Source organism: Bombyx mori, chromosome 20, assembly GCF_030269925.1.
Source record: "Bombyx mori chromosome 20, ASM3026992v2".
In the NCBI taxonomy this organism is placed as follows: Eukaryota; Metazoa; Arthropoda; class Insecta; order Lepidoptera; family Bombycidae; genus Bombyx; species Bombyx mori.
Window position 1 is genome coordinate 7,909,796 of NC_085126.1, and position 25,919 is coordinate 7,935,714.

The window sequence follows — 25,919 nt, forward strand, 5'->3', positions numbered from 1 at the left end:
TTTTTGAGATCAGGAACTCAAAAACTAAGTACGAAAATGAACCTTCACATCAGAGAGTTTTATACATTTTATTTTTCCTGTCATTTACGGTGAAGGAATAACATAGTTTAATAAAAATGAAACCCGAAAAATTTAAATATCCGTAATTACTGATGGTAGGACGTCTTGTGAGCCCACACGCGTAGGTACCCACCGCCCTGCCTATTTCTATCTTAAAGCAGTAATGCATTTCGGTTTGAAGAGTGGAGTAGCCCGAGTAGCCGTTGTGCTGTAAAAACTGAGACCTTTAGAACTTATATCTCAAGGTAGGTTATGTCGTAGATGTCTATGGACTCCGGTAACAAATCACCACTTAACACCAGGTAGGACGTGAGCTCGTTCCTCCACCTAAGCAATAAAAAAAATTAAGAATATTTATGTAATCTTAGATTATCTTTATCATTTACTTATGGGACTTCGTTATGAAGTATGTAATATGTTTCCTTTACCGGTATTGGTGATCAAAATAATAATGGACCGCAGTCAGCTGACTGTGTCAAAGTCAATACGAGCCCTGAGACTGCTTTAGGTTTTGGACAAAACTTGAATGATTAATTTGATCATTCTCCAAACTACTAGTAGTACTACAACTAAAATAGTTCAATTTAGCAGAGTTCGTGTTTGATAGTGGCTTTCGTCCAGTCCGTAGCTTGAATACGGGAATCACTTGCAACAAAAAAATTATTGCGATGGAAATAACTTTTCGTTCGTGTCGTTTGATCAACCGGCTTTTGAGAAAACCCCTCGCTTTAACAAGTTACAGAAGTGTAGTTAATGTCGCGGCCAAAGATGAAGTGAATACCGAGCTACTGACGAGTTTCAATAAAGATATTCAAGATGGTAAGTTGTTTCGTTCACCTTAAACAGATCTCACTCCTAATTGTCTAGTCTTGATGAACTTGTTGGCGTTAAACGGGATCCAATTGCGGTGGCCTGACCAGACGATGCACCGCTTTTACATACGTATACTGCCATTATAAGGAGCTCCCGTGTTTGGTTTGTCCCTAACTGTGAGAGTTGTGTAGTGTCGTATTGGCAGGTACGCCGCCCTGGAAGCGAGGTGACCGCTGCGTCTGCCACTGGCTATCCAAATTCCATGTCTACGGCTTGCTGTAACCCTGTCCTAATGTTATCTAAGTTTGGAAATCTGGATTGCTGCTTTGAATTGAAATTATTAAGTTTCTTCAGCTTGCACCCTGGCTGTTGATGGTATTTGTCAGATCCACGATGACTGGATGAACAACTTGAATACCACCTTTAAGACATGAGGTCAAACCCTCGGTTGTATTGTTATACAAGGGTGGAATAAACTGTATACAATAAAAGTTATTTCACCATTGAAACCAGAAGGTGTGACTGTTCATGGTAGAAATAGTCAGGATGGTGGTACCTATTACATCATCTACTACATCTTAATAAAATTAATTTGGCCTTACAATATTCTCTACCACCAGCAAGTGCTAGTTGGTAGGATAGTTAGGTAAAGAATGCCACCACTCATTATCCAGTGACTTCTTTAGTTGACTTTTATAGCATCCGTGAGAAAAAATAATTTATGATGCTTTCGGGCCATCATACATTCTAGATCCCTCATAGCCATTTCTGCATAACTTGGTCTAATGGATATAAACATTTGTTTAGATGAAAGTAAGGTGCTTAGTTTTATCAACTACTTACTGATATTTTGATAACATTGAAGAATTTTGTTAGTCATAATATACTGTTATGTCATCATTTTATCTGTTCGAAAATTCAAAAGGGTATGTATATTAGCTTTCCTACATTACGGAGGTAAAAAATTACACAGAGAAACACAGAGACCATCATTCTATATATTTCCTTCCTTGAAACGGTCACAGTACAATTGTGATCTCTACTCTAGATGGCAAGATGTAACCTAACCACGTCATACATGTGCTGTGCTTCCCTCTACTAATCCTAAGCAAATACTTTGTCAATTTTAAACAGTAATTTTAATTAGTTTATTTTAGTAATGATTTTTTTTTCTATTTTGTGTTCTATGCTCTGTTTTTTTTTTTCTAGATAATACATAAAATAACAGTAGTTTTTGAATTAGGCTAGTAGATAATTTGGTGATTTTTCACCTTCTTTGAGCCAAGGGGAAACTACCAAAAATAATTAGATAGTATATAATAGCCTATACTGTAATGAGGCATAAGGAAAAAGTCAGTTTCGTGACAGAAGTAATGAGAGTCATTGTATCTACCGTACCCTGGCTAGTGAATCATCCCACGACTTAAGTCTGTGAACTGTGAACTCAGAAAGATAAGGGGGAAAACACATAGCATGATGTTACTTTTCTATACATGAAAATCTGACATTGATACGTGCTCCATAATGTTATATAGAAAAAATAGGAGCTCTTGTTTCAAATCAATCCTCCTGTTTTTAGGAATTGTCAATATATTCTCCTATTTATCAATAAATTTGAGACTAAACCATAGAGATATTTGTTATCAAACCAAACTGCTTGTTTTTGAAGTAGCCAAAATAAAGATATCCCAATGACCGCTATCTTTTTGATAAGATATTGACTGCTACATGTCTTCTAAGGTGCCGTTAAACTCATCAAAAACATTATCATTAGTTACATAATGTTTGTTATCTTAAATATGTTATGATATACATAATACAAGCCCATAGTTATCAATTATCACAAACAATATGATGTGAACTAGAAAACAAAATACTGATAAAATATTTTGTTAACACTGTTGGTCTAGTAGAATAATCTGGAAAGCATTTTTTTGTTTATCATTTTTCAGCAGAACTGCTTAAAATATGAGAAGATGCTATTATGACGATTGTGAATTATTAGTTTTGCCTCACTATTGTCTAGATCAGTGATTCTCAATTTTGTTTGTTTCTCTATTATAATGATTTTAAAATTTAACAAGATTAACAAAGAAAATTACTCTTTACTCATGTACAATAATAATACACAGGTGTTAAATAGTAATATGTATATTCATTTCAATGTAGTTTTTTTTAAAACACTCGTGTGTCAAAGTTTTGAAGTCGTCGTGGCCTAAAGGATAGGACGTCCGGTGCATTCGTACATAGCGATGCACCGGTGTTCGAATCCCGCAGGCGGGTACCAATTTTTCTAATGAAATACGTACTTGATACGAGGGCGGCACTGAAAATTTCGGGAATTAACGAAGTGACACAACATTACTATTTAAAAATGTATTTATTGCTTTTCGAAGTATTCTCCGCGAAATTTGACACATTTTTCCATACGATGGAACCAATCATTGAAGCAACCATTCCATTCGGAAGTTGGGGTCTCCAAAATGGCCGTTTTGTAGGCGTCCACAGCTTCTTCAGGTGATGAAAATCTCTGTCCACGCAATTTATTCTTTATTTTAGGGAAAGTATAGAAATCATTAGGGCTTAGGTCGGGGCTGTACGGCGAATGGTCTAATAATTCTATGTTTTCTTGCTCTAAAAACTCTTTTGTTCTGTGCGCGGTGTGAGAACTCGCATTGTCGTGATGGAGGATGATGCGGCGGTTGCAGTTCTCTTTACGGAGTTCAGAAACGACCTGGGGCAAACAAATGCTAGCATACCATTCTGCATTAACCGTTCTTTGTCCCTCAAGAGGAATAGTCGTAATATGGCCGGTTTTGGAGACAAACGTGGCCACCATTTTTTTTGCAACACTCCTTGAACGAACAATTTTTGTTGGCTTTAACTCATTTTCGAACACCCAAACTCGTGACTGGTTTTTTGTTTCGGGTTCGTACGCGTATATCCAGGATTCGTCACCTGATACAATTTTGTATACAGCATTTGAGGATCCTGCTTGGAATCTTTCGAGAGTTCTGACGCACCAAGTAACGCGAGCCGCTTTTTGCTCTTCACAGAGCGAAAATCGGGAAAACAACTTTTTTACACCTAATTGTTCATGCAAGATTATTTGTATTTGACTCATGCCAATGTCTAAAGATGCCTGAATTTCGCGGTATGTCACATGTCGATCTTGCTCAATCAGCTTACGCACAGCATCAACGTTTTCTTGGGTGCAGTTTTTGGACGACCTTGACGGGGATCATCACTGAGCTTGACACGTCCACGTTGAAACTCAGCAAACCAGCGATAAATTGTGGTTTTGGATGGGGCTTCATCACCAAATGCAGAAATCATCCGGTCAACACACTGTTTTTGTGTTAAACCACTTCGAAAGTCATAATAAATCATCGCTCTTGAATTTTCTCGAGTCAATTCCATTTTCTCAACTAAACAAGTTTGACAAAACCTCGTGACAAGACCGAGAATCTTTCTTTAAATAAATAAATGGTATTCGATTTTTAAAAACAAGGAGTTTTCAATTAAAAAGATTTTAATATGACAGGAACAGTGCAAATATTCCATTCCCGATACTTTTAGTGCAGCCTAGTAATTGTTCACGATTGACTTCCACGGGGAAGGAATAACATCGTGTGATAAAAATCAAACCCGCAAAATTATAATTTGCGTAATTACTGGTGGTAGGACCTCTTCTGAGTCCGCAAGGGTAGGTACCACCGCCCCGCCTATTTCTGCCGTGAAGCAGTAATGCGTTTCGGTTTGAAGGGTGGGGCAGTCGTTGTAACTATACTGAGACCTTAGAAGTTATATCTCAAGGTTTGTGGCGCATATACGTTGTAGATGTCTATGGGTTCCAGTAACCACTTAACACCAGGTGGGCTGTGAGCTCGTCCACACATCTAGGCAATAAAAAAAAAACTTTTCTTAGTGTGTCTTTCAGAATTTAACAGCACACAAAAGTGCGACAGCATAGTCGTGCACTAATTACTTAGAGAAGAATTACTTAGAGAATCACTAATTACTTAGCACTAATTACTAATTCACTTAGAGAAACTGTTCTGGAACATCTATTAAATAAGGTTTGAGCTACAGATCTTTGAGAGCTGCAATAGTCTGTTCGTTTAGTCATCAGAAAAATTGGAACACTCTATGTCGTCCATATTTGTAGTCTCCTCAATTTACCTTCTTGCCTAATTTTCTGATTTTTATCGCTGAGGCGAGTGAACGAACTCACGGCTCACACCGTGTCAAGTTCTTATCGGATCCCATTGATATCGACAACGTAAATGCGGCCACCCACCATGAGACATGAGTTCTAAATCTCAGTTCTATACTACAACGGCTGCCCCGACCTTCAAACCGCAACGCTTTACTGCTGCGCGACAGGGTAGCGCATTTAAGTAAGCAGGTCTTTCCGTATGGACTCATAAGACGTCCTACCATTAGTAAAACAAGAGGTCCTCTCATCAAAACTACAAAATTCCTATCTTGAAAGCAGAGTGCGCTGCTAGCCTTCTTAAATAGCCTAGATGCTAGAAGCTAGACTTCTAGATGAACTTCCTGCCGTTACCAGCTACGAAGATATCATGCTTTCCAATTTAATTGGCAGGACATCAGCTATTTCAACGCGGTTCAAATTTCGGCAGGCTTCAGGCTTCAGTGTTGGTTGCGGCATATGCGTGGTCCATGAGCTCTAGAATCCCATTAACACCAGATAGGACGTGAACTCGTTTTCCTATCTATAAAAAATCAAAACGTTATGTTTTGTTTATATATTTTTAAATGATGTTCAATTTTTATGTAATAATAAGTTAATAAATAATTGAGAACAAATCACTGACGGTCATCCAGTCCCAATTTAGGAATCCCCGTGTTATGGGTACCAAAAACTGACAAACATACTTATATACGTTGAAATATGTAAATATATAGATAGCAAACACCCAGACAAAGACTAAAAAAACATGTTTATCACACGAATGTTTGCTTGACATGGGAATCGAACCACGACCCCGGCGCAATACTTCGAGTCAGTCGAATGTCTATAGATTGATGTGTCTTTGTGATTCCCAGGAGGTGCAGTGCCGGTGTTCCGTCGCGCTCTGCTGTTCCCGACCCGGGTCGCCTTGCAAGACGAAGTCGGGATCTACACATACGCGGGCCTCTATCAAGCCGCTGCAGCGCTGAGCACCGAAATATCTGCGCAACTTGGCTAGTATTTTATTTGGTCATTAGCAAAAAAGCTATCATAGGAGTTTCGAAGTAGTAACATCACTTTGGTCACCTAGATAATATACTTTGATAATCTTAGTACTAGCGAGGAAATGACTCCATAGAGCGCCTTGTCGTTCAGGGCAAAATAGAAGGCACCAGACCACGTGGAAGGTTGCCCATGCGATGTACCGACTAAATCAAGTCGGCAGTTGGCGGTTGTTTGCATGGGTGTGCCCAAACCAGGAGAAGTGGTGATAGCTCGTGAGGCACATAACACCTGCCCACAGTAATGATACTAAATGACGACCATGACCGCTCTAACAAGAGTGATGCGACAAATGAGAAAGAGTGAAGAGAGTGATAAGAGTGATACTATGACTGTGAAATTATTGTATCGTCATCACCTCGGAGCGTTATTGATATTTTCGAAAATAATGTTAATAAATTTATTTCTAACAGAGTCCAGGGTTCTATTAAATACGCGATGTACTTATTTTTTGGACCTATTATAAAACTATAGATTTCACCAAAGCATTCCACCAGTAGCCGGGAGTACATATTTTTTACTAAAAAAAACAAACTTAATTTTGTACAGAAAATAATTTTAAATTTATATCGATACACATATTCCAGTTGGTGAAACAGAAAGGACGATAGCTTATATGTGTGGCAACGACGCTTCGCATGTCATCGTGCAATGGGCTATATGGATGACGGGGAATATTGGTGAGGGTCTAAATAAAATTACAAATTTTTAAATGACTTTTTTTGTGTACATTGCGCGCTTAAATAGACTCTGATGGTAGGACCCCTTGTGAGTCCGCACGAGCAAGTACCACTACCCTGCCTATTTTTGCCGTGAAGCAGTAAAGCGTTTCGGTTTGAAGGGTGGGGCAGCCGTTGTAACTATACTGAGACCTTAAAACTCATATCTCAAGGTGGGTGGCGGCATTTAGGTTGTAGATGTCTATGAGCTCCAGTAACCACTTAACACTAGGTGGGCCATGAGCTCGTCCACACGCCTAAGCAATAAAAAAAATTATCCACTGTAAATCTGTTATAAAAGTCTAAATACCGCGCAAGTGCTCACGATGTGAAATATGAAGTCGATAGTTTGACTGTTATGCAAACAAAATTAATTTATACATGTATTATGTGGTTTAAAATAGCAAACCGAATCAACTGTTTTTTTATCCTGTTGATACTGCTCATAATATAAGAGCGAAGTTATAAAATTATTGTATGCCCTGATCTGTATCCTGTGTCTCTGACCCGCCTGCAGATTTTGATATCCATCAGACGTCAACATACAGTCAAAGATTTCATTATATACGAACGCACACACACACGCACATAAGCAAACACGCACACACACACACAACAAGCGCGCGCGCACACACACACACACACACACACAAACACACACACAGCACACACACTCACACACAGACACACACACACACACTCACACTCACACACACAGATACACACACCACACACACACACACACTCACACACACAGACACACACACACTCACACACAAAGACACACACACACACACACACACACACACACACACACAGACACACACACACAAAACACGCGCGCGCGCGCACATTCACGCACATCAAGCTAATAAAAGCGTTTTTAACAACAGTAGTTTTATAGGGAAACTTTTTACGTTGTTAAATATATTTGTAATATGAAAATCACCGTGTAAATTATATAACTTATCTTTCTGATTGTGAGCCGAATCGACACACCACTTACAAAACTTTTTAACTTCTTATAAAGCTAAGCTATATGGGGATATATAAGCGTTTATTACGAAGAGTATAAATTTATGTCTAAGAATGGTTACAAAACTGCTCTACATAACAAACCAAACTACCCACATTTCATTTACTCTCAATTTCAGCCGTCCCTTTAACTCCTCTGCATCCACCGGAGATGTTAAAGTATTTCCTTACGGATAGCATGTCGACGATAGTTATATGCACCCAAGATTACGAAAAGCTTCTGCGTCCAATCGCCCTTGACCTCTCCAGGCCTTTACTGGTCACCGGGAAAGATAAAGAGATAACGGCTCAACTGTACCAGCCGAATAGCGCTTTCATGAAACCGAGGGTAGTTGATAATTTGAGCGACGTGGGTAGATCGAACTCTTGGTACGGATCGAAGGATGCGCTTATCATTTACACCAGCGGTGAGTTCCTTTGCGTTTTGTTATATCATTTATATCATTATAATAAGGCATTATAAGTAAGCAATAAATTGATAGTAATATTTTTTTTTTTTAATTGTGTTGCAATCGATAATTAGTTGTATGTGTATAACTTGAATGAAACTTGTTACGTCTTCTTGGCTGGTAAGGACCGTTGAGATACCACATGGATAGGCACCACCGGTCTGCCTATTACAGCTGCGAAGTTGAAGTTAGTGTGTGTGTATCGTCTTCCACCACGTGACATTTGATTTTTGACATTTGACGTTTTCTTCAACCGCCTATCACGAGATGGGCAGTTACAAGCAGTTCCGCTCTGATCTCCAATTTTTTTAAAGAGATTTTATGTCATGGTGGTCATTTACTGAGATTTTTTCAGGGGACTTTTTGGAGGATTCCGAGAAGCTACGTTCAGTGTTCATTTTCCCACATTTTTGCACTTTCACAGATATATTAAACAGTTAATGAACCACCGTTTAAACCTAAAGAAACACTAAATAGATAAAATAAAACAAATCACACAACTTTACTCCTTGCGTTCTCGCCAAAAAGTCCCTCTGATCTCCAAGCTATCATTGGGTATACAGGTACGACCAGTAAGCCGAAGGGCGTGGTCTGGACGCACAGCATGCTGCAGACGCAGATTGCAGCGCTGCACAGCGCCTGGCATTACAGCGGCAACGACGTCGTCTTACACACGCTGCCGTTACACCACATACACGGGCAGCTGAACTCGATGCTCGCGTCTCTGGCCGCCGGCGCCAGGTAAGAGCTGACCTGCTGGGTCCTCGAGTATATCTTAATGCTTGAACTTGAGATAATGGAAATACCGGATTTTAGGGTTGGCGTTTCAAATGTTTTTCTTTTTTATTGCTTTGATCGGTGGACGACCTCACAGTCCACCTGGTGTTAAGTGGTTATTGGAGCTCAGAGACATCTACAACGTAAATGCGCCGCCCATCTTGAGATATAAGTTCTAAGGTCTGGTGGTAGGTGGTGGTAGGACGTCTTGTGAGTCCGCACGGGCAGGTACCACCACCCTATTTCTGCCGTGAAGCAGTAATGCGTTTCGTCTGGAAGGGTGGGGCAGCCGTTGTAACTATACTGAGACCTTAGAACTTATATCTCAAGGTGTGTGGCGCATTTACGTTGTAAATGTCTATGGGCTCCGAAATAATAATAATAAAACTTGAAGTTATTTTGCCGTGAGCGTAATTTTCTCTCTTGCGTCTTTTGAGTACGTTGCGTTGCGGACAGAATACGGATGCTGCCTTCGTTCGTATCGCACGCGGTGTGGGCCCGCCTCCTCGGCATGGGCGAGAGGGACGACTCCAAAGTGAGCGTGTTCCACGGCGTGCCGGCCATGTACATGCGGCTGGCGGCCGACCACGACAAGATGTTCGCGGACGCCCGCACCGCGGAGTACGTGCGGAACACGCTCGCCACCCGCGTGAGGCTCATGTGCGCGGGATCCGCTCCGCTACCCAGCACGCTCTTCGACAAATGGGAAAAGGCAAGTTTCGTGGCCCGACTGTATGTTTTTTTTGTTTTTTTTTTTTTTGTTTAAGGGGGATCTTATGACCTGGTAACTAAGACCTTTAAGTCATGTCTTATTTTAATTTATATCTTATTTTTATGGAAATCGATAATATCGAGTGAAGTGAAATGAGATGAGATGATATGGGATGAAAATATAATCTCAATAAAATGGTGGTCAGTTACTGAGATTTTTTCAGTAGACTTTTTGGAGGATCCCGAGAAGCTACGTCCAGTGGCTTTGTTTCATATTTTCCCACATTTGTGCACTTTCACAGATATTAAACAGTTAATAAACCACCATTATTACACATTTGAACCCAAAGAAACACTAAATAGACAAAATAAAACAAATCACACAACTTCACTCCTCGCGTTCCCGCCAAAAAGTCAAAAGGTCACTGTATGTTTCGTCTACACTGCTGGCCGCCCACAAGCTATGCCAGGGCTCTCAATATTTCTAAAAGTTAAACGTGTTTAATACCATCATCCTCCTGCCCTTCTCCCAGTCACCTGGGGTCGGCGCATCATGTTTTCTCTTTCCATACTCCTCTATCATTATCTTTTCTTCGCTCACTCCTTTCTTACACATATCGTCTCTCACCCAATCCCTCCATTTCTTCTTAGGTCTAACTCTTCGTCTAAAGAGAGAGAGAGAGAGAGAGAGAGAGAGAGAGAATACACTTTATTGCACACCAACACAATTTACATTCAAAAAAAAAAACAGTTAAAAAGCACATATGTACAATAGGCGGTAAAGCCTTCCACATTTTGTGTATGTATATGTATGTATGTGTGTATGTGTGTATATATATTTCAATTAATTGGTACACCGCGTGTAATTCGTTTCCAAATGATTCTTTTCCACCTGATGATTGTCTAGAAGAGATCGCTCTTAGCGATAAGACCGCCAATTGTACTTTTTTTTGTATTTAATGTTTCGCATTGTTTTTTTGTTGGTGTACAATAAAGAATACTCTGTCTCTCTCTGTCTCACACACATTCATAGTTAAAACTCTCTTAACAATCTCATTAATAATAATAATATATGACATACCTTAACTAACCTTAATATACTTATGTGTAATATACCTTAATATACTACATTCAAATTTATATTTCAAAACTATTTTTATGGTGATGATTGCTTTGTAAATACTTCACATGAATTTTGTTGTTTCATGTCGGTCTTAAATGTAAAGCGTAATAGCGTAAAAGAAATATGTTTTCACAGAAATAGACGGTAGCTAGCACAATATTTAAATGGCGACGAATATAAAATCTTAGTCTTCCGTGTTCACGAAAACCGTAAACTATTCGAAATATCAGAAATAATATAAGGACAATAAAAAAGAATGCAAGTATATCCGTGATGCTGGATGTAGATATCGGGACACCGTCTCCTCGAGCGGTACGGGATGACGGAGGTGGGTATGGCGCTGAGCAACCCGTACCGTCCGCTGGAGGGTCGCACGGTGAGCTGCGTGGGGGCTCCGCTGCCGGCCGTCAGCGCCAGGATCGCGACCACCGGCACCCTCGAGCCGCTCGTCACTGTCGAGTCTCCAGCCCCCGATTTGTTGGCAAGTATCATTATTTTATAGGCTTTTTCTATGAGATTTTATGACCTGAGAACTAAGACTTTTAAGTCATGTCATATTTTAATTTATATTCTTATTGTTATGAAAAATGATAATATGGAGTGAAATGAAATGAAATGTATTGAAGATGATTAATTTGAGACATTAATCAACTAGGATGAAATTAAATGAGACGATAAGGGATGAGATATAATCTTAATAAAATTGTGGTCATGTACTGAGATTTACTCAGTGGACTTTTTGGAGGATCCCGAGAAGTTACGTCCAACGGCTTTGTTTAATTTTCCCACATTTGTGCACTTTCACAGATATTAAACAGTTAATAAACCACCGTTTTTACACATTTAAACCCGAAGAAACACTAAATAGACAAAATAAAACAAATCACACAACTTCACTCCTCGCGTTCCCGCCAAAAAGCCCTTATAGGCCTTTGCGACTTCAGAGTACATACTTAGACTTCGGTAGCTATATACCGTTCGGGTCAGTATCACTGTATTGGCTGCTTCGTCACAAAACAATAGTGCTGGCTTGAGTAAGATTATCGGTGTCCGTGGATCCCTATATTTCTCCATATCCCTCTCAAAGTGCTTTAGATGGCTTCTACCATGCCTTTTAATGTAACCTAAGTAATGCAAAGCAGCAGCCCACGGTCACTGACACTGCTGATGTCCATGAGCGACGCTGACTGAACTCCTGAGATGTGTGGCACGGATTGTCAGCCTACAGTGAAAAGAAAATATCTGAGGCATTCTTTTTTCTAACCTAATCCCAAGCTCGGCTTGGCCAAGGATGGCTCCGGAGATGAATACCGGTGGGATCGGCCCAAGGTCACTGTGCACGCGCAGAGCGAGACCGAAGTCTATGAAGGGGAGCTGCTGCTGAAAGGTCCTGCAGTGTTCTCCAGGTCAGGCGCGAAGGTTCAAGATGTCGAGTTCGCAAGCTTTTTTTATTTTTTATTGCTTAGATGAGTGGACGAGCTTACAGCCCACCTGGTGTTAGGTGGTTACTGGAGCCTATAGACATCTACAACGTAAATGCGCCACCCATCTTGAGATATAAATTCTAAGGTCTCAAGTATAGTTACAACGGCTGCCCCACCCTTCAAACCGAAACGCATTACTGCTTCACGGCAGAGATAGGCAGGAAGGTGGTACCTACCCGTGCGGACTCACAAGAGGTCCTACCACCAGTTCGTAAGTAAAATTAGAGTTTGGTTGCGGGAGCATGAACAATAGGAGAGGGTGGACTGTTGTTTTTTTCCCTACCTATTCGCTGGTAGCCTAGGGGCTAATCCGGTTATCGTGGACGCATCGGACCATTATATAGTTGATAATACTAACAGATTAGCTAAGGGACTTGAGTTTTAGATAGGTACTGCCATCCTATCTTGTTCCTGCCGCAAAGCAATCATGTATTCCGGCTTGAAGAGTGTGGCTGCCGTAATACACTTGAGGTGGCAACGTCATGTCTCATGCTGAGTAATGAGGGTTCCGGTAATAGCTTAACGCCACGCGAGCTTGGTACTGGTGCCATCCGACTCTAGGAATTCTTCTCTGTTGACTTTTCCTTCAAATAGAGCTTACATATATCTCAAGAGTAGGCATATCCATGAGCGCTGGTGACTACTCATCATTAGGTTTTTTTTTTCCTACCTAAGCTGAGAGCGTTGAGAGGCTATATCAGCGTCGCCTTAACTAGTAGGTGAGCTCACGGTGCTCAAACCTGACGTTGCTAACTCGAACCCTAGCAAGAGCCGTGCTTCGCAGAATCTACCGCCGGATCGGAAACGCGACCCACTGAGAAGATCCGGCGAGAAACTCAGTGGGCTGTAAGGGTTAATTTACTCGTCGAGCCCTTCGTCACAAGCCACGGGTTCGACGAGGACGATGACCGGTTAGGTTCACAAAAACTCTTGACCGACAGATACTGGAACCGCGCGCCGAAATTAAACTCGGACGATTTCACGTCGGACGGCTGGTTCCGCACCGGCGACACCGCCTCGTACGACGGCAAGTTCAAGATCCTGGGCCGCACGTCCGTGGACATCATCAAGACGGGCGGGTACAAGGTGAGCGCCCTGCAGGTCGAGTCGGCCATCTTGGAGCACCCCGACGTCGAGGACGTGGCGGTGCTCGGCTTCGAGGATGAAAGCTTCGGGGAGATGGTCACGGCGGTGGTCGTGCTAAAAGAGAACAAAAAGCTGACCCTAAAAGACCTCAAGGACGAGGCCGGCAAGCGACTGGCGCCCTACCAGCTGCCCAAAGTCTTGCTGGTGGTGGAGCAGATGCCGAGAAACGCTATGGGCAAACTCGACAAGAAGGAGATCAGAAGACTGTACGGTGATAAACTTGGAACCAAAAAGTAGATTGTCTTGAAACAGTAGCTTTTATCAATAAGACTTCATATTTTCTTGCATTTGAACCTAAGTGTTTTCATTGATATTTTTTGGTCGTTTATTATAAAGTGAACAGGGTTCAACAGAAAGGACCCAAACCGTTACAAATATGTCAGCATCAAACTGGTATTCAGAAATGAACGAATGAAACAACTGAATTTGAAACTGTTATATCTGTAACGATTCTTAATATCGTTCTATTGTTACTATTTGAATTTTACGGCTTTTTATGTGTTGGTTACTTTTCGTCGAACGACATCCTAGAGACCTGAGTGAGACAAAGTGCCACAAGCTCTTTGAGTGGAAGGTGAGAATCGATTTTCTGAATTACGACATACGTCATCTGTGATACGAACGGATTCTTAACTCGTTCAAATTTATTGATAGTCCACAGAATGAATAAAACATGTTACATTCTAATTGAGTCGACTATTATCAAAGCCGGCAATGTGACTTTTGGACAATTATTGGTAAATCAGAAAAACGAATTATTGACTTTGTATTCCATTGGCAGTCACAAAACTCTTCTGAACGACATCTTAGATAAATAACAGGTTAAGTATTAACCTTTATTTAATGCAGGTTTTGAACCGTATTCTTTGAAGGAGACGATTATATTCAAATCAATCTGTATTGACATATCAATAACATTTTTTTGTCCAAATGCACAGATTGCCACCTTTGATAATAGACGACTCAATTGTGCAATTCTTAGTGAAAATCACAGATTTGGCTCAGCATAAAATTATCGACGCTTGAAAGGCAAACGTGACTAAGCGACAATAACTGCTTTGCACATAAATGATACGCAATATCCATATTCGATGCGCAAAAATAAAAATATTTCTATTATTTTATTATCCTATTAAAAACATTTCAATCCTACAGCTAGATTCATTAAAATAAAAAAAAAAATCAGGTATTTCAATTTTAAATTAGTCTACTGTAAAGGGAACTTTTTGGCGGGAACGCGAGGAGTGAAGTTGTGTGATTTGTTTTATTTTGTCTATTTAGTGTTTCTTCAGGTTTAAATGTGTAATAATGGTGGTTTATTAACTGTTTAATATCTGTGATAGTGCACAAATGTGGGAAAATGAAACAAAGCTGCTGGACGTAACTTCTCGGGTTCCTCCAAAAAGTCCACTGAAAAAATCTCAGTAAATGACCACCATTTTACTGCGATTATATTTCATCCCATATCATCTCATTTCATTTAATTTAATTTCATCCCAGTTGATTAGTGTCTCAAATTAATCATCTTCATTTCATTTCACTCCATAATATCATTTTTCATAAAAATATGAATATAAATTAAAATAAGACATGACTTAAAGGTCTCAGTTACCAGGTCATAAAATCCCTTAAAATCTAGTGTAAAGTTCACGCATTGTCGCTTAGTCGTGTTTGCCTTTCAAGCATCGATATATTCTTGTCTATATCTATATCCGCTAATCGTCAATAGATGGCGTTACACTTCTCGAACGTTTCCGATAGTATTCGTTGTTTGGACATTCGTTTCTGGTATTCGCCGACAGATGGCGATACTTGTACCCGACATAATAACACTGGTCTAAATAATTTGATCTAGCGTATTTTATTTGTCATTAAAATTGTATCCGACGTCTGATATTGTTCGTATTTGTCGAAATTTGTATATTGTTCTTCAACGCCTAACACTTTAGTCCTTTAGTACGGCAAAGAGAACTCAAATCATCATCATCATCATCATGCTTTCCTATTACCCTCTGCTGGGGTGTAGGGCTCGAATCAAATTTTTCCATTTATATCGGTCTTGGGCAGTCTGTTCTAGCTCCTCCCACGTCATGCCCAAGACCCCTAGCTCCTGCTCCACCGAGCGACGCCAAGTTGTTCTGGGGCGGCCTCTCTTCCTTTTACCAGACACTTTCCAGGTCAGTGAATACTTTTGGGTCAAGAGAACTCAAAAGTATTCGAAAAGTCGGACATAATGTACTGACAATAAAAACTACGATATTAAATTGAAAAAAAAATTTATATCGTTTATATCATATTGTTATGAATTAACCATTTTATGTATTTGTTTTGTTTATATTTCTTTAATAATATCCATTACAGCGTGGTTTTTTGTGCGGTATATATAATTTTTTTTTAAATTGTAAATTTTGATTAACTACATGCGTGGCTCGCGCCAAAAACGAATTTCGTCTGTGATTGTTTTTGAGATAATGGCTATGTGATGGATTCATTAAGAAAAGTTGTTAGGGCGAACTGTGAGACCGCACGTGTCGATTGCGTGGTCCTGTGTCTGCTGCGAAGTTTTTTTTTTTATAGAAAACAGAGGCTGAGGAAACTTTTCTTTTAAGACTTTTTACTGGTGGTAGGACCTCTTGTGAGTCCGCGCGGGTAGGTACCACCGCCCTGCCTATTTTTGCCGTGAAGCAGTAATGCGTTTCGATTTGAAGGGTGGGGCAGCCATTGTAACTGTACTTGAGACCTTAGAACTTATATCTCAAGGTAGGTGGCTCATTTACATTGTGGATGTCTTTGGGCTCCAGTAACCACCACCAGTAACACCAGGTGGGCTGTGAGCTCGTCCACCTATCTAAGCAATAAAAAATAAAAAATCCGTACAGGCGTTCCTCTTTTTTCGTCAACATCATCCTCATTCGACCTTTTACGTCATTTAGTTTCTACCGTATGTCTAATTTTTCACCTGGCTTCATTACGTACAACAAACACATTTTGTTAGTAGAATAAAAACTAAACACAAAGTATACTTAAAAAAAATATGATTCGCTTCTTTGTCATAAAACGGGGAAAACAAAACATAAATAAAGAGATATATATATATGGTCCATTCTGAAAATGTGTCTTTTCGTAGTAGGTATTCGAGCAAATTTGAGATAATATACATTTAGAATTATATTCGTTATACATATATTTAATAATATACACAGAAATATAATTTTAGTCTGATAGAGAATTGTTACGATTTATTTACTTTTTTTTTTGGTCTAAGTAAAAACATTTGTGGATTTGTTATGATTTGATGAAACTGAAATGTAACTCCAAAAGCGACACTAAAAGAGATAAGCATATAGGTTTCGCCTGCACGAGAATGAGATAGTAATATATCTGACGGTTTCGCTTTTAACTCATGTGAACTGCACAGATTAGGCTATTTATTTATTTTTTCATCTCGCAACACTTCAACATTATGAATGTTATGTAATATCATACCTACAGAACTTTAAAAATCACAAATATTTATGCAATTAGCATTTTAAATTTAAACAAACCAGACTGATTGTTGGAAATTGTTGTTAATAAATAATAAATATTAAATGAAATGAAAACATTGGTTTTAATTTTCAACGAATTTTATTGGTGAATTTGATACATATTGGAAATCACAGCCCAGTTGCTCAGGAATTTGAAAAGATGCTGCATAGCGCCACCCACCTTCAGGGACTAAGGCGAAAAATTGTTTCACTTGAGTGAATTATTTTGACCCTCAATCAAAGACGCCATTGCTTAAGCAATATATTTTTCTAATGAAATACTGTACGTACTCAAAAGATGTTCACGACTGACTTCCACGGTGAAGCAATAACATCGTGTAAATAAAATCAAACCCGCAAAATTATAATTTCCGTAATTACTGGTGGTAAGACCGCTTGTGGGTCTGCGCGGGTAGGTACCACCGCCCTGCCTATTTCTGTCGTGAAGCAGTAATGCGTTTCGGTTTGAAGGGTGGGGCAGCCATTGTAACTATACTGAGACCTTAGAACTTGTCAATTTCAAGGTGGGTGGCGCGTTAACGTTGTAGATGTCTATGGGCTCCAGTAACCACTTAACACCAGGTGGGCTGTGAGCTCGTCCACCCACCTACGCAATAAAAAAAGTATATGAAAGAAAAAAATTTTTTTTTTTTTTTTTCGGAATTTGTTTGACGTGCACTAGTTTTCACTCAACATGGGTGAATCACGTCGTGTACGGGCTTCGGTAATCTGTTGATAATAAAAAAGCCGTAACTTCCTTAACACCACCAAAATCATCTCTGAATTCCCTGCACACAGACGGTAATTATTGTTAATGTTGCCATTAACAACATAGTGTTGCCGAAGTCTGGTGTTTGTCGCACATAAACGATAAATCAATTAGCCAAATTATTCTTGTGGTTAAAGTAACCGGTTCTCACATTAAGACATATGCAATTAATTCCTACTGCATTTCGATATCGGCCGAAGTAAGTTTATTCAATTTGGCAACCCAAACGCGTTTAATTAAATACTACATTTATTATTAGCTACGCCCGTGGACGTCGTATGAAGGCTCAATGGCCGGGTCACAAATAAGCTGGTCACCCTAAAGCACTATACCTTTGATCTGACTTCTTTGAATGGAAGATTTATTTTATCCCAGTTCTTGTAAACGCCAATGAACGCATTTCTTATCCGCGCCGGTACGAAGTAAATTACGTAAATTTTTATATGACGCTAGCAAAGCTGATATACGAATGAATTAAATTCGCATCAAGCAAATATTTGACATCCTAGTCTTGATAATTAAAGAAAAGAAAAACAAAATGTGTAATACTCATATTTAATCTATTCTAGAAAAAAATTATGAATGCATATCAGACATAATACATATTCGGTAACCAATATTTTCAGACAGCAATCGTAACAATGAAATGATTCATAAACAAAATTTAAACTATCAAGATCTTCAAACGAACACGCTGGGGATCACGATTGGGGATCCCAATCACTTGAAGTTGTCTATGGTTTTAAAATTTAAAATTTTACTGCAAAAACAATTGTAGTAGTCCAGTAGTAGAGTCCCATTTTGTTTTCATACATCGCCAATATTTAGAATTGTCGATGAGTACTTTCATAGAGCCATTTGACTCTCCAGGAAACTTCTAGCCGCTATGGTAGCGTTTAAGAGACATGGCGGCGAGAACTCCGCGTACTCTATCGAATGTGCCCAACTACAATACGTTGCTATAACTGTTGCCGCGATGCCCAGGGTCATCACCACTAGAGCCAGTACGATGTCGTACCACTTTATCGTATATTCATCTTCTTTGCCCATTTCAGCGTAATCGCGCGAAAAAGTCTTGTATTTCGTGTACAACGATGGGTTGACATTTTCGCCATTTTGGATGACTGTCACGACGCCATTTTGTTGACTCGACCCGCTTGTTTCGATTTTGTTTAATTTGCTTTTTTGGCTGTCCAAAGAACCGTTAGTCGCATTATTTGAATAAGCGTTTTGGCTCTCTGTTATGTCCTTCTTTGATTTTAAATAACAAAGTTTTAGGAAGAATAGCGGCGGGAATATGAACATGAGTGGTCCCGTGAGCGTGGACCCGACGAGGCCCATCACTAAATCGAACCTCGGCACTGTTTCAGCTAGGAACACTGCGACAGCCACTACGCTTGATCGGATTAAGCAGCGTTGTATGCAGAAATCTGAGAAACAAAAATAAAAGTGTTCTCGTTAGAAATTCAATTGGAATACTAAATGGTATTAAGTGGTTACCAGTAAGTAACCTTTAGGCCCGAGATTAAATTCTTTTTTTTTATGCTTGAAGTATTACTGGTGGCCCGGAGGCCTTTCCACTTTCACCAGGACAGGTAGACGAGCAGAGGCTCAGCCAGGGGGGGTGGGATTTGCTAACAGCTGCCCGAGCGCTTCCGAAAAAGACCTAACAACTCAAGAGCAGTTGTTTCGCGAATGAATCTACTACCGGATCGGAATCGCGACCCGCTGAGAAGATCCGGCGAGAAACTCAGCGGGCTGATGCATGGGTTAGGCAAATTCAAATTTGCTGAACCACGCTCTAAATCAGAACGCATCGGTGACTCTCGGCAGAAATAGACATCATGGTGGTAGCTATCTATGCGGACTCACAATGCACACGTAGACGTAATGGGTTTGGTTTGCAGAATATGGCCGCCATTGTACTGTAAAAACTGATTTTTTTATTTATTGCCCTTGTAGGCAGACGAGTATACCGCCCACCTGATAGTGAGTAGTTATCGTCGCACGTGGATTTCAACAATGCCAGGGGCAGAGTCAAACCGCTGCCTACCGTTAGGTACTAGTGTAGTCGTTGCCTACTTAGAACTCATGTCTCCAGGTGGGTGGCGGCATTTACGGTGTTACGGCATTTTCGGGTTTTGAAGTCGTCGTGGCCTAAAGGATAAAACGTCCGGTGCATTTGTATCTTGCGATGCAACGGTGTTCGAATCCCGCAGGCGGGTACCAATTTATACAATAAAATACGTACTTAACAGATGTTCACGATTGACTTTCACGTTGAAGGAATAACATCGTGTAATAAAAATCAAACCCGCAAAATTATAATTTGCGTAGTTACTGGTGGTAGGACCTCTTCTGAGTCCGCACGGGTAAGTACCACCGCCCTGCCATGAAGCAGTAATGCGTTTCGGTTTGAAGGGTAGGGCAGCCGTTGTAACTACATTGAAACCTTAGAACTTAAGTCTCAAGGTGGGTGGCGCATTTACGTTGTAGATGTCTACGGGCTCCGGAAACCACTCAACACCAATGGTCCGTGAGCTCGTTCAACCATCCAAGCAATTGAAAAAAAAACCGTATTTACTTCTCGGGATCTGCAACAGGTCTTCGATGTGCTGGAACAGTGCGGAGTTGCTGACCGCGCTGGAGAGGCAGAGCTGTAGGGTCACTAACAACGCTACCAGGTACAGCGGTATTGAGGGCGGGATGGCTGACAGAACAAAACGTCATTAATTAATTTTCTAAAAACCCACAATAAAACGCAAACGAATCAGCAACAGGACCTACGTGCCGAGATATATTTAATCTGTGCTGAAAACTAAAAATATTTACTACCAAGTCTTACTGAACCGTTTTTTTTAAACTGGTGGTATTTTCCTCAAGTTCATAATCTTATTTGTATAACTTGGTGTCTGGCTGTTTGTTATAGGCTGTTGTGTTGTTCTTTATTAACATACTTTTATTAACTTGAGATGTATGTACTATCTATTTAAGTAATAAATATTTCTGTAACGTAAGTTACCTAAAATTAATAACTTTACACAACTTTAATAACAATTAACAGCTTTAATAAACAGAGATAGCATATGACCACGACATCATAGTCGGTTAATTTTGGCGCTCTACCATGACTATGATGACTTTAAAATCCACTGGTGCCACCTTGATTAGGTCCGTTTCAACGGATACCCTCTATATAAAAGCTGAACAAGTTTCACTAGATAGGATTTGCAAAAGGTGGTGTATCCAAATCAAATATCGTATTTATTAAGCGCCTTTTTTTCTGAAAAACATTACATAAATACACAAGACAGCCAGTTTATGAAATAAGGTAAGAAAAATGTCATAATGAACACGTTACGGGGAAATAGCACTTAGCAGGAATTCAGTGTTGCCTATATGGTCAGATATACTCACTCTGTAGTATGTTATTGGTGACGTCTTGGCCATATCTAGTGGCCACAAGGAAAGCGGTGGTGGTAAACATGAAACCGGTGATGGCGAAGCCACCGAGCACGGCTTTGTTCACCTTCTTACTGTCGCGCATGTCCACTTGGATGGTCAACAGCATTGGATGGATATCGAACTAGAAGGCAAAGGATTTTAATACGCTTTTATTAGCTTCAGACGTATGTATGTTTGTAACGGAATCTTTGAACATGATTTTGACCCCGTATCAAAACGTCGGATTAACTCGAAATTTGGTATACTCGGGAGTAATCAGTGTCAATGATGTGTGCTGTTTGTTCTTCTGTCTTCATTAGCATCAAAGGACTTCCAGATAGGTGCGTAAACACCTCCGCCATTCGCCCCATCATTCTATTCGGCCAGCCCATACCGTGGGCGACCGAGAGAAGTGAATTTTTCCTTTGTAATAAGGTGACTCTATAAAACTTGCACACGCCCGATCATCATGACCTATGCAAGTGCAGTATTCGCTCACGTGGCCCACGCTAACTTGAAACCTCTTCAAATCATACAACCTCGTTTTTGTAGGACAGCCGTCGGAGTACCGTAATACGTGAGGAACGTGGATCTCCAAGACGACCTAGCCCGCGAGTCCATCAGTAAGTATTTACAGTCGGCATCAGTGCGCCATTTCGATAAAGCGGCACGACACGAGAACCCTCTCGTCGTGGCCATCGGTAACTACATTCTCGATCCTGCGGACCGTATGGTAAACAGTCGACGTGGCCCTAAACACGTCATTTCGGATCCTCCCGATCCACTAACGATGCTTTTAGGCACCTCAAGCACCGGTCATCGTTCTCGTCGAACCCGTCGCTTGCGACGAAGGGTTCGGCGAGTAAATTAACCCACAGACACGGGCCACTGCGTTTCTTATCTTCACAGTGGGTCGCGTTTCCGATCCGATGGTAGATTCTGCGAACTCTTGCTAGAGTTATTATTAAAGCGTCGTCAGGTTAGAGCCCCGTGAGTTCACCTACTCGTTTTGCGAATTTAGTATAACCTGTAAGTTACTAGAATAGGTACCTATTTAAAAAGAAGAAAAAAAAATATCATAGAAAAAATAATAGTTTTTATATTGTATCAGCGACGTCGTTTTAGTAAATTAAATTCATAGAATTCGTTTCTCTTGTTTATAAATAGTGTCATGTCGTTAAGTATTACCCAACTATCAGTCACATAATAAATCATACACTAATTTATTACATTAATTATCGTACAAACGATGTATGATTTACTTTAATTTAGTTTTAATTGGTTTTTCCTACTGTCGGTAGCACGTATTGTGAGTCCGCACGGGTAGGTACCACCACCACCACCACCCCGCCTATTTCTGGCGTGAAGCACTAATGCGTTTCGGTTTAAAGGGTGGGGCAGCCGTTGTAATTTACTGAGACCTTAGAACTCATATCTCAAGGTGGGTGGCTGCATTTACGTTGTAGATGTCTACGGGTTCCGGTAACCAATTCACACCAGGTTTGCCGTGAGCTTTTTGCAGCCATGTAAGCAATAAATAAATAAATAAATAAACCTATCCTGCGGCTATGTAAGCGTTAAGTTTGTTATTCATAAATAATAAAACACTTTGTCTTTTTTCGGTATAAATAAATTGCTTGTGTCATTCTCTGGTCCTTAAGTTACCGGTTTTATAGCAACGATTACCATGGAAACTGTTGCTACTCGTTGCTATTATTAGCTAGTTTATCTGTATTATCTACTAGCGACCCGCCCTCGCTTCGCTTCGGAAACATTAAAACACACATGAAACCAAAAAAAAAATATTTAAAAAAGTAGCCTATGTTCATCAGGGACAATGTCGGCTTCTAATGGAAAAAGAATTTTTCAAATCGGTCCAGTAGTTTCGGAGCCTATTCGAAACAAACAAACAAACAAATCTTTCCTCTTTATAATATTAGTATAGATGACTATAATGTGAGCGATGGTGATAAAAAATTCGTTCCGGATTCGTTTTTAATGAACGCCTGAATTAAAAAGGCGATTTTACTATTCCCAATTTAGTAACATCTATCGGATTGAGAGCAAGTGGAAAGCAAGAGATCGCGCGATCGACCAGCACTCCATTGGACTGACCTAACAAAGAAAGCAACTGAGTCAACCATGGTCAAATGTACTCGAAACACTTCGAACCATTAGATCTGGAAGTGCATTGTCAGGAAGCTAATCCTTGAAAATATTGAGGACCTAACGAAAGCTCTTACATGTGCATCATGAGCGAAGCCACGACCACTCTGACAAGAGTCCCCGACCAAGTAGGAGATCGAATGAATAGCTTCACGTGATGAGTGGTGTTTAGATTTTATATTGAGTGGAGTATGCTTTATTGCACACCAATGTAAAACAAACACAATTGCGTAATACATTATTTTTTATTGCTTAGATGGGTGGACAAGCTCTCAGCCCACCTGGTGTTAAGTGGTTACTGGAGCCCATAGACACATACAAACCTTGCCCTTAAAACCGAAACGCATTACTGCTTCACAACAGAAATAGGCAGGGTGGTGGTACCTACGAGTGCGGACTCACAAGAGGTCTTACCACCAGTAACATTAGGTACATACAAAAGTACAATGGTTTTATCGGTCTCGATCGATCGAAGGAAGGAAATTAAAACCAGGTGGGCTGTGAGCTCGTCCACACATCTAAGCAAAAAAAAAAAAACAAAAAGGAAATTAACCACGGCTTACTTATCGATTGAAATAAAAGAACATATTTTTTTTTTTATAACAACGAGAGACAAACGAGCAAGACGGGTCTGCTCATGCTGGTAAGTGATTCACCGCCGCCCACGGTCACCAGCGTTTACGCCAGTGCGTTGCCTACCCTTCATATACATCAATAATACCTACATTACTACTAAAATAGATTATCTCAGTGAATTAATTCAATTCCACGTTAATGTTTGTGAAAACTGATCGTTTCGCTTCTATTTATAAAGTGTATATACAGATCAGATTTAAAAGTGACCTTACCATTTCTTGAGTTAACTATTCTGCTAACCTTCGAGCTGTCTGTTCAAGACCAAATTAATATACCAACAAAAACCGTGTTGACTAATCTTGTTTAGTAAATATTTAAATATGAAAAATTTGATTAGCAAATTATAACCTCTTTGAATTGAGAATGTCTATTTTAGTGTTTCCTGTGCAATATGCAAATGTAGGTATATACGTCTTTCGGCAACACTCTAAAGGCTTCGTCAAACAGAACGCGTAATTAGCGCGCGTCATAGCGTAGCGCTCTAGTAGTAGCGTTTGACGAAGCCTTAAGCGTTAATGCCTTCTTTGTTTTCGCACAGGGTTGCGTAATTGGACTTAAACATTATCAAAATACAATTGAATATCCTATCGCATTTTTTTCTAATAACTCTTTTAAATTATAAATAATCTCTTTTAAATTATCAGTTAAGAAATGACCAGTACGTCTCTTATAGGCTGCAAGTCCTAAGTCATCTTTTAAAATACGCGACATGGTTCTAGGTGGATTCTAGGATCTTTCATCTCCCGAGATAAAATCTTTTGCTTTCGGACAGGATTTCTTCGAATTCTTTCCATTACTGCTTTGTCCACCTTTTTCGTACGAACACTACGTGGACGGCCAGATCTTTTTCTGTCACAAACAGAGGAGGTCTCATTGCACCTTTTAATAGCACCATTTAATAGCCCGGTACACAAACATTTTACTAATACCAGGCGTATGGAGAGTTTTAAAAATTGCATTTGGCTCCATACCTACTTTGTGTAGTGCAATCACAGCGATTCGGTTCTCTTTATCACCCCACTCCATTTTCATATCGCAAAATATTGTACAATATATTGGCGCCAAAATGAGAAAACTCAATGAGCAATCATATAAAAATGACAGATTCCAAATTCAAATGTAATATTTTGTTTATTTTTAGTTGTAACAGTATTTATGGCCAAACTAAGTATAAGACCATTAAACGGTATCTTTATTTGTTTTAATTAATTAATTATTTTTAATTAATTATTCATAAATTCGTTTTGCAAACACGTTCGTTCGGTGTTTCTCAATATATTATTCATTAAGCATGATCAATTTTACATTTAAAAATGCATTTCGAAATAAGTAGAACCAAAGCGCCCACGTGGCCCAAGTCTAAAGTATCTACACGGGCAAAGCTGCGGTCGTAAACCTGTATAGTTGTAATTGAGACTCTATTTTTCGTCCGCGTGGAATAGCTGCTTTGGCATAACGCTAAATTTTACCCGCGACTTCATTAACGTAGAAAGTGAAAATATTTTTGAATAATAGAATGTTAAGGAGATATTTAAGGTACCAAAATCACGCTTTTTAACCGACTTCAAGAAAAGAAGGCTATCAATTCGACCATAATTTTTTATCTATGTTCAACGATTTCTCGAGAATGCTTGAACCGATTCTGATAATTCTCTTTTCTATTTTTTGTTCGAAAGGGTAGACTTCCCGAATTGTCCTTTAATCATCAAGACCTGATGATGGGATCCTGGAGAAATCCACAAAAATCTATAATTTTCTAAGCCTATCTTGAAGTGATTTGGGTGTTTCTTGTTATTATTC

General features: G+C 39.7%; 2 protein-coding genes across 2 annotated transcripts in view; one reads left to right on the forward strand and one right to left on the reverse strand.

Moving 5' to 3' along the window:
- The first annotated feature begins 521 nt into the window (after positions 1–521).
- On the forward strand, positions 522–17,179 carry LOC101739309 (malonate--CoA ligase ACSF3, mitochondrial). Its single transcript, XM_021348718.3, has 9 exons — positions 522–879; positions 5,947–6,084; positions 6,721–6,813; positions 8,007–8,294; positions 8,900–9,077; positions 9,570–9,825; positions 11,234–11,428; positions 12,223–12,353; positions 13,373–17,179. The coding sequence occupies exons 1-9, from the start codon at positions 729–731 to the stop codon at positions 13,812–13,814; spliced, it is 1,872 nt and encodes a 623-aa protein (XP_021204393.1). The 5' UTR covers positions 522–728; the 3' UTR covers positions 13,815–17,179.
- A 1,233-nt stretch (positions 17,180–18,412) lies between these two features.
- LOC101739027 (probable sodium-coupled neutral amino acid transporter 6) overlaps positions 18,413–25,919 on the reverse strand; it is a 40,785-nt gene continuing 33,278 nt past the window's right edge. The window contains exons 7-9 of the mRNA XM_004927212.4: positions 21,291–21,459; positions 20,458–20,583; positions 18,413–19,303 (exon numbers count right to left, since the gene is read on the reverse strand). Of these exons, the coding sequence (XP_004927269.2) occupies positions 18,720–19,303; positions 20,458–20,583; positions 21,291–21,459 (879 nt within the window). The 3' untranslated portion in view covers positions 18,413–18,719. The remainder of the gene's footprint in view (positions 19,304–20,457; positions 20,584–21,290; positions 21,460–25,919) is intronic.

Coding starts and splice junctions, on each gene's coding strand:
- LOC101739309 (XM_021348718.3), top strand. CDS start 729: ATGGAAATAACTTTTCGTTCGTGTCGTTTGATCAACCGGCTTTTGAGA. Junction 6,814..8,006: donor ATGGATGACGGGGAATATTG/GTGAGGGTCTAA, acceptor TCTCAATTTCAG/CCGTCCCTTTAACTCCTCTG. Junction 12,354..13,372: donor GGTCCTGCAGTGTTCTCCAG/GTCAGGCGCGAA, acceptor CTTGACCGACAG/ATACTGGAACCGCGCGCCGA.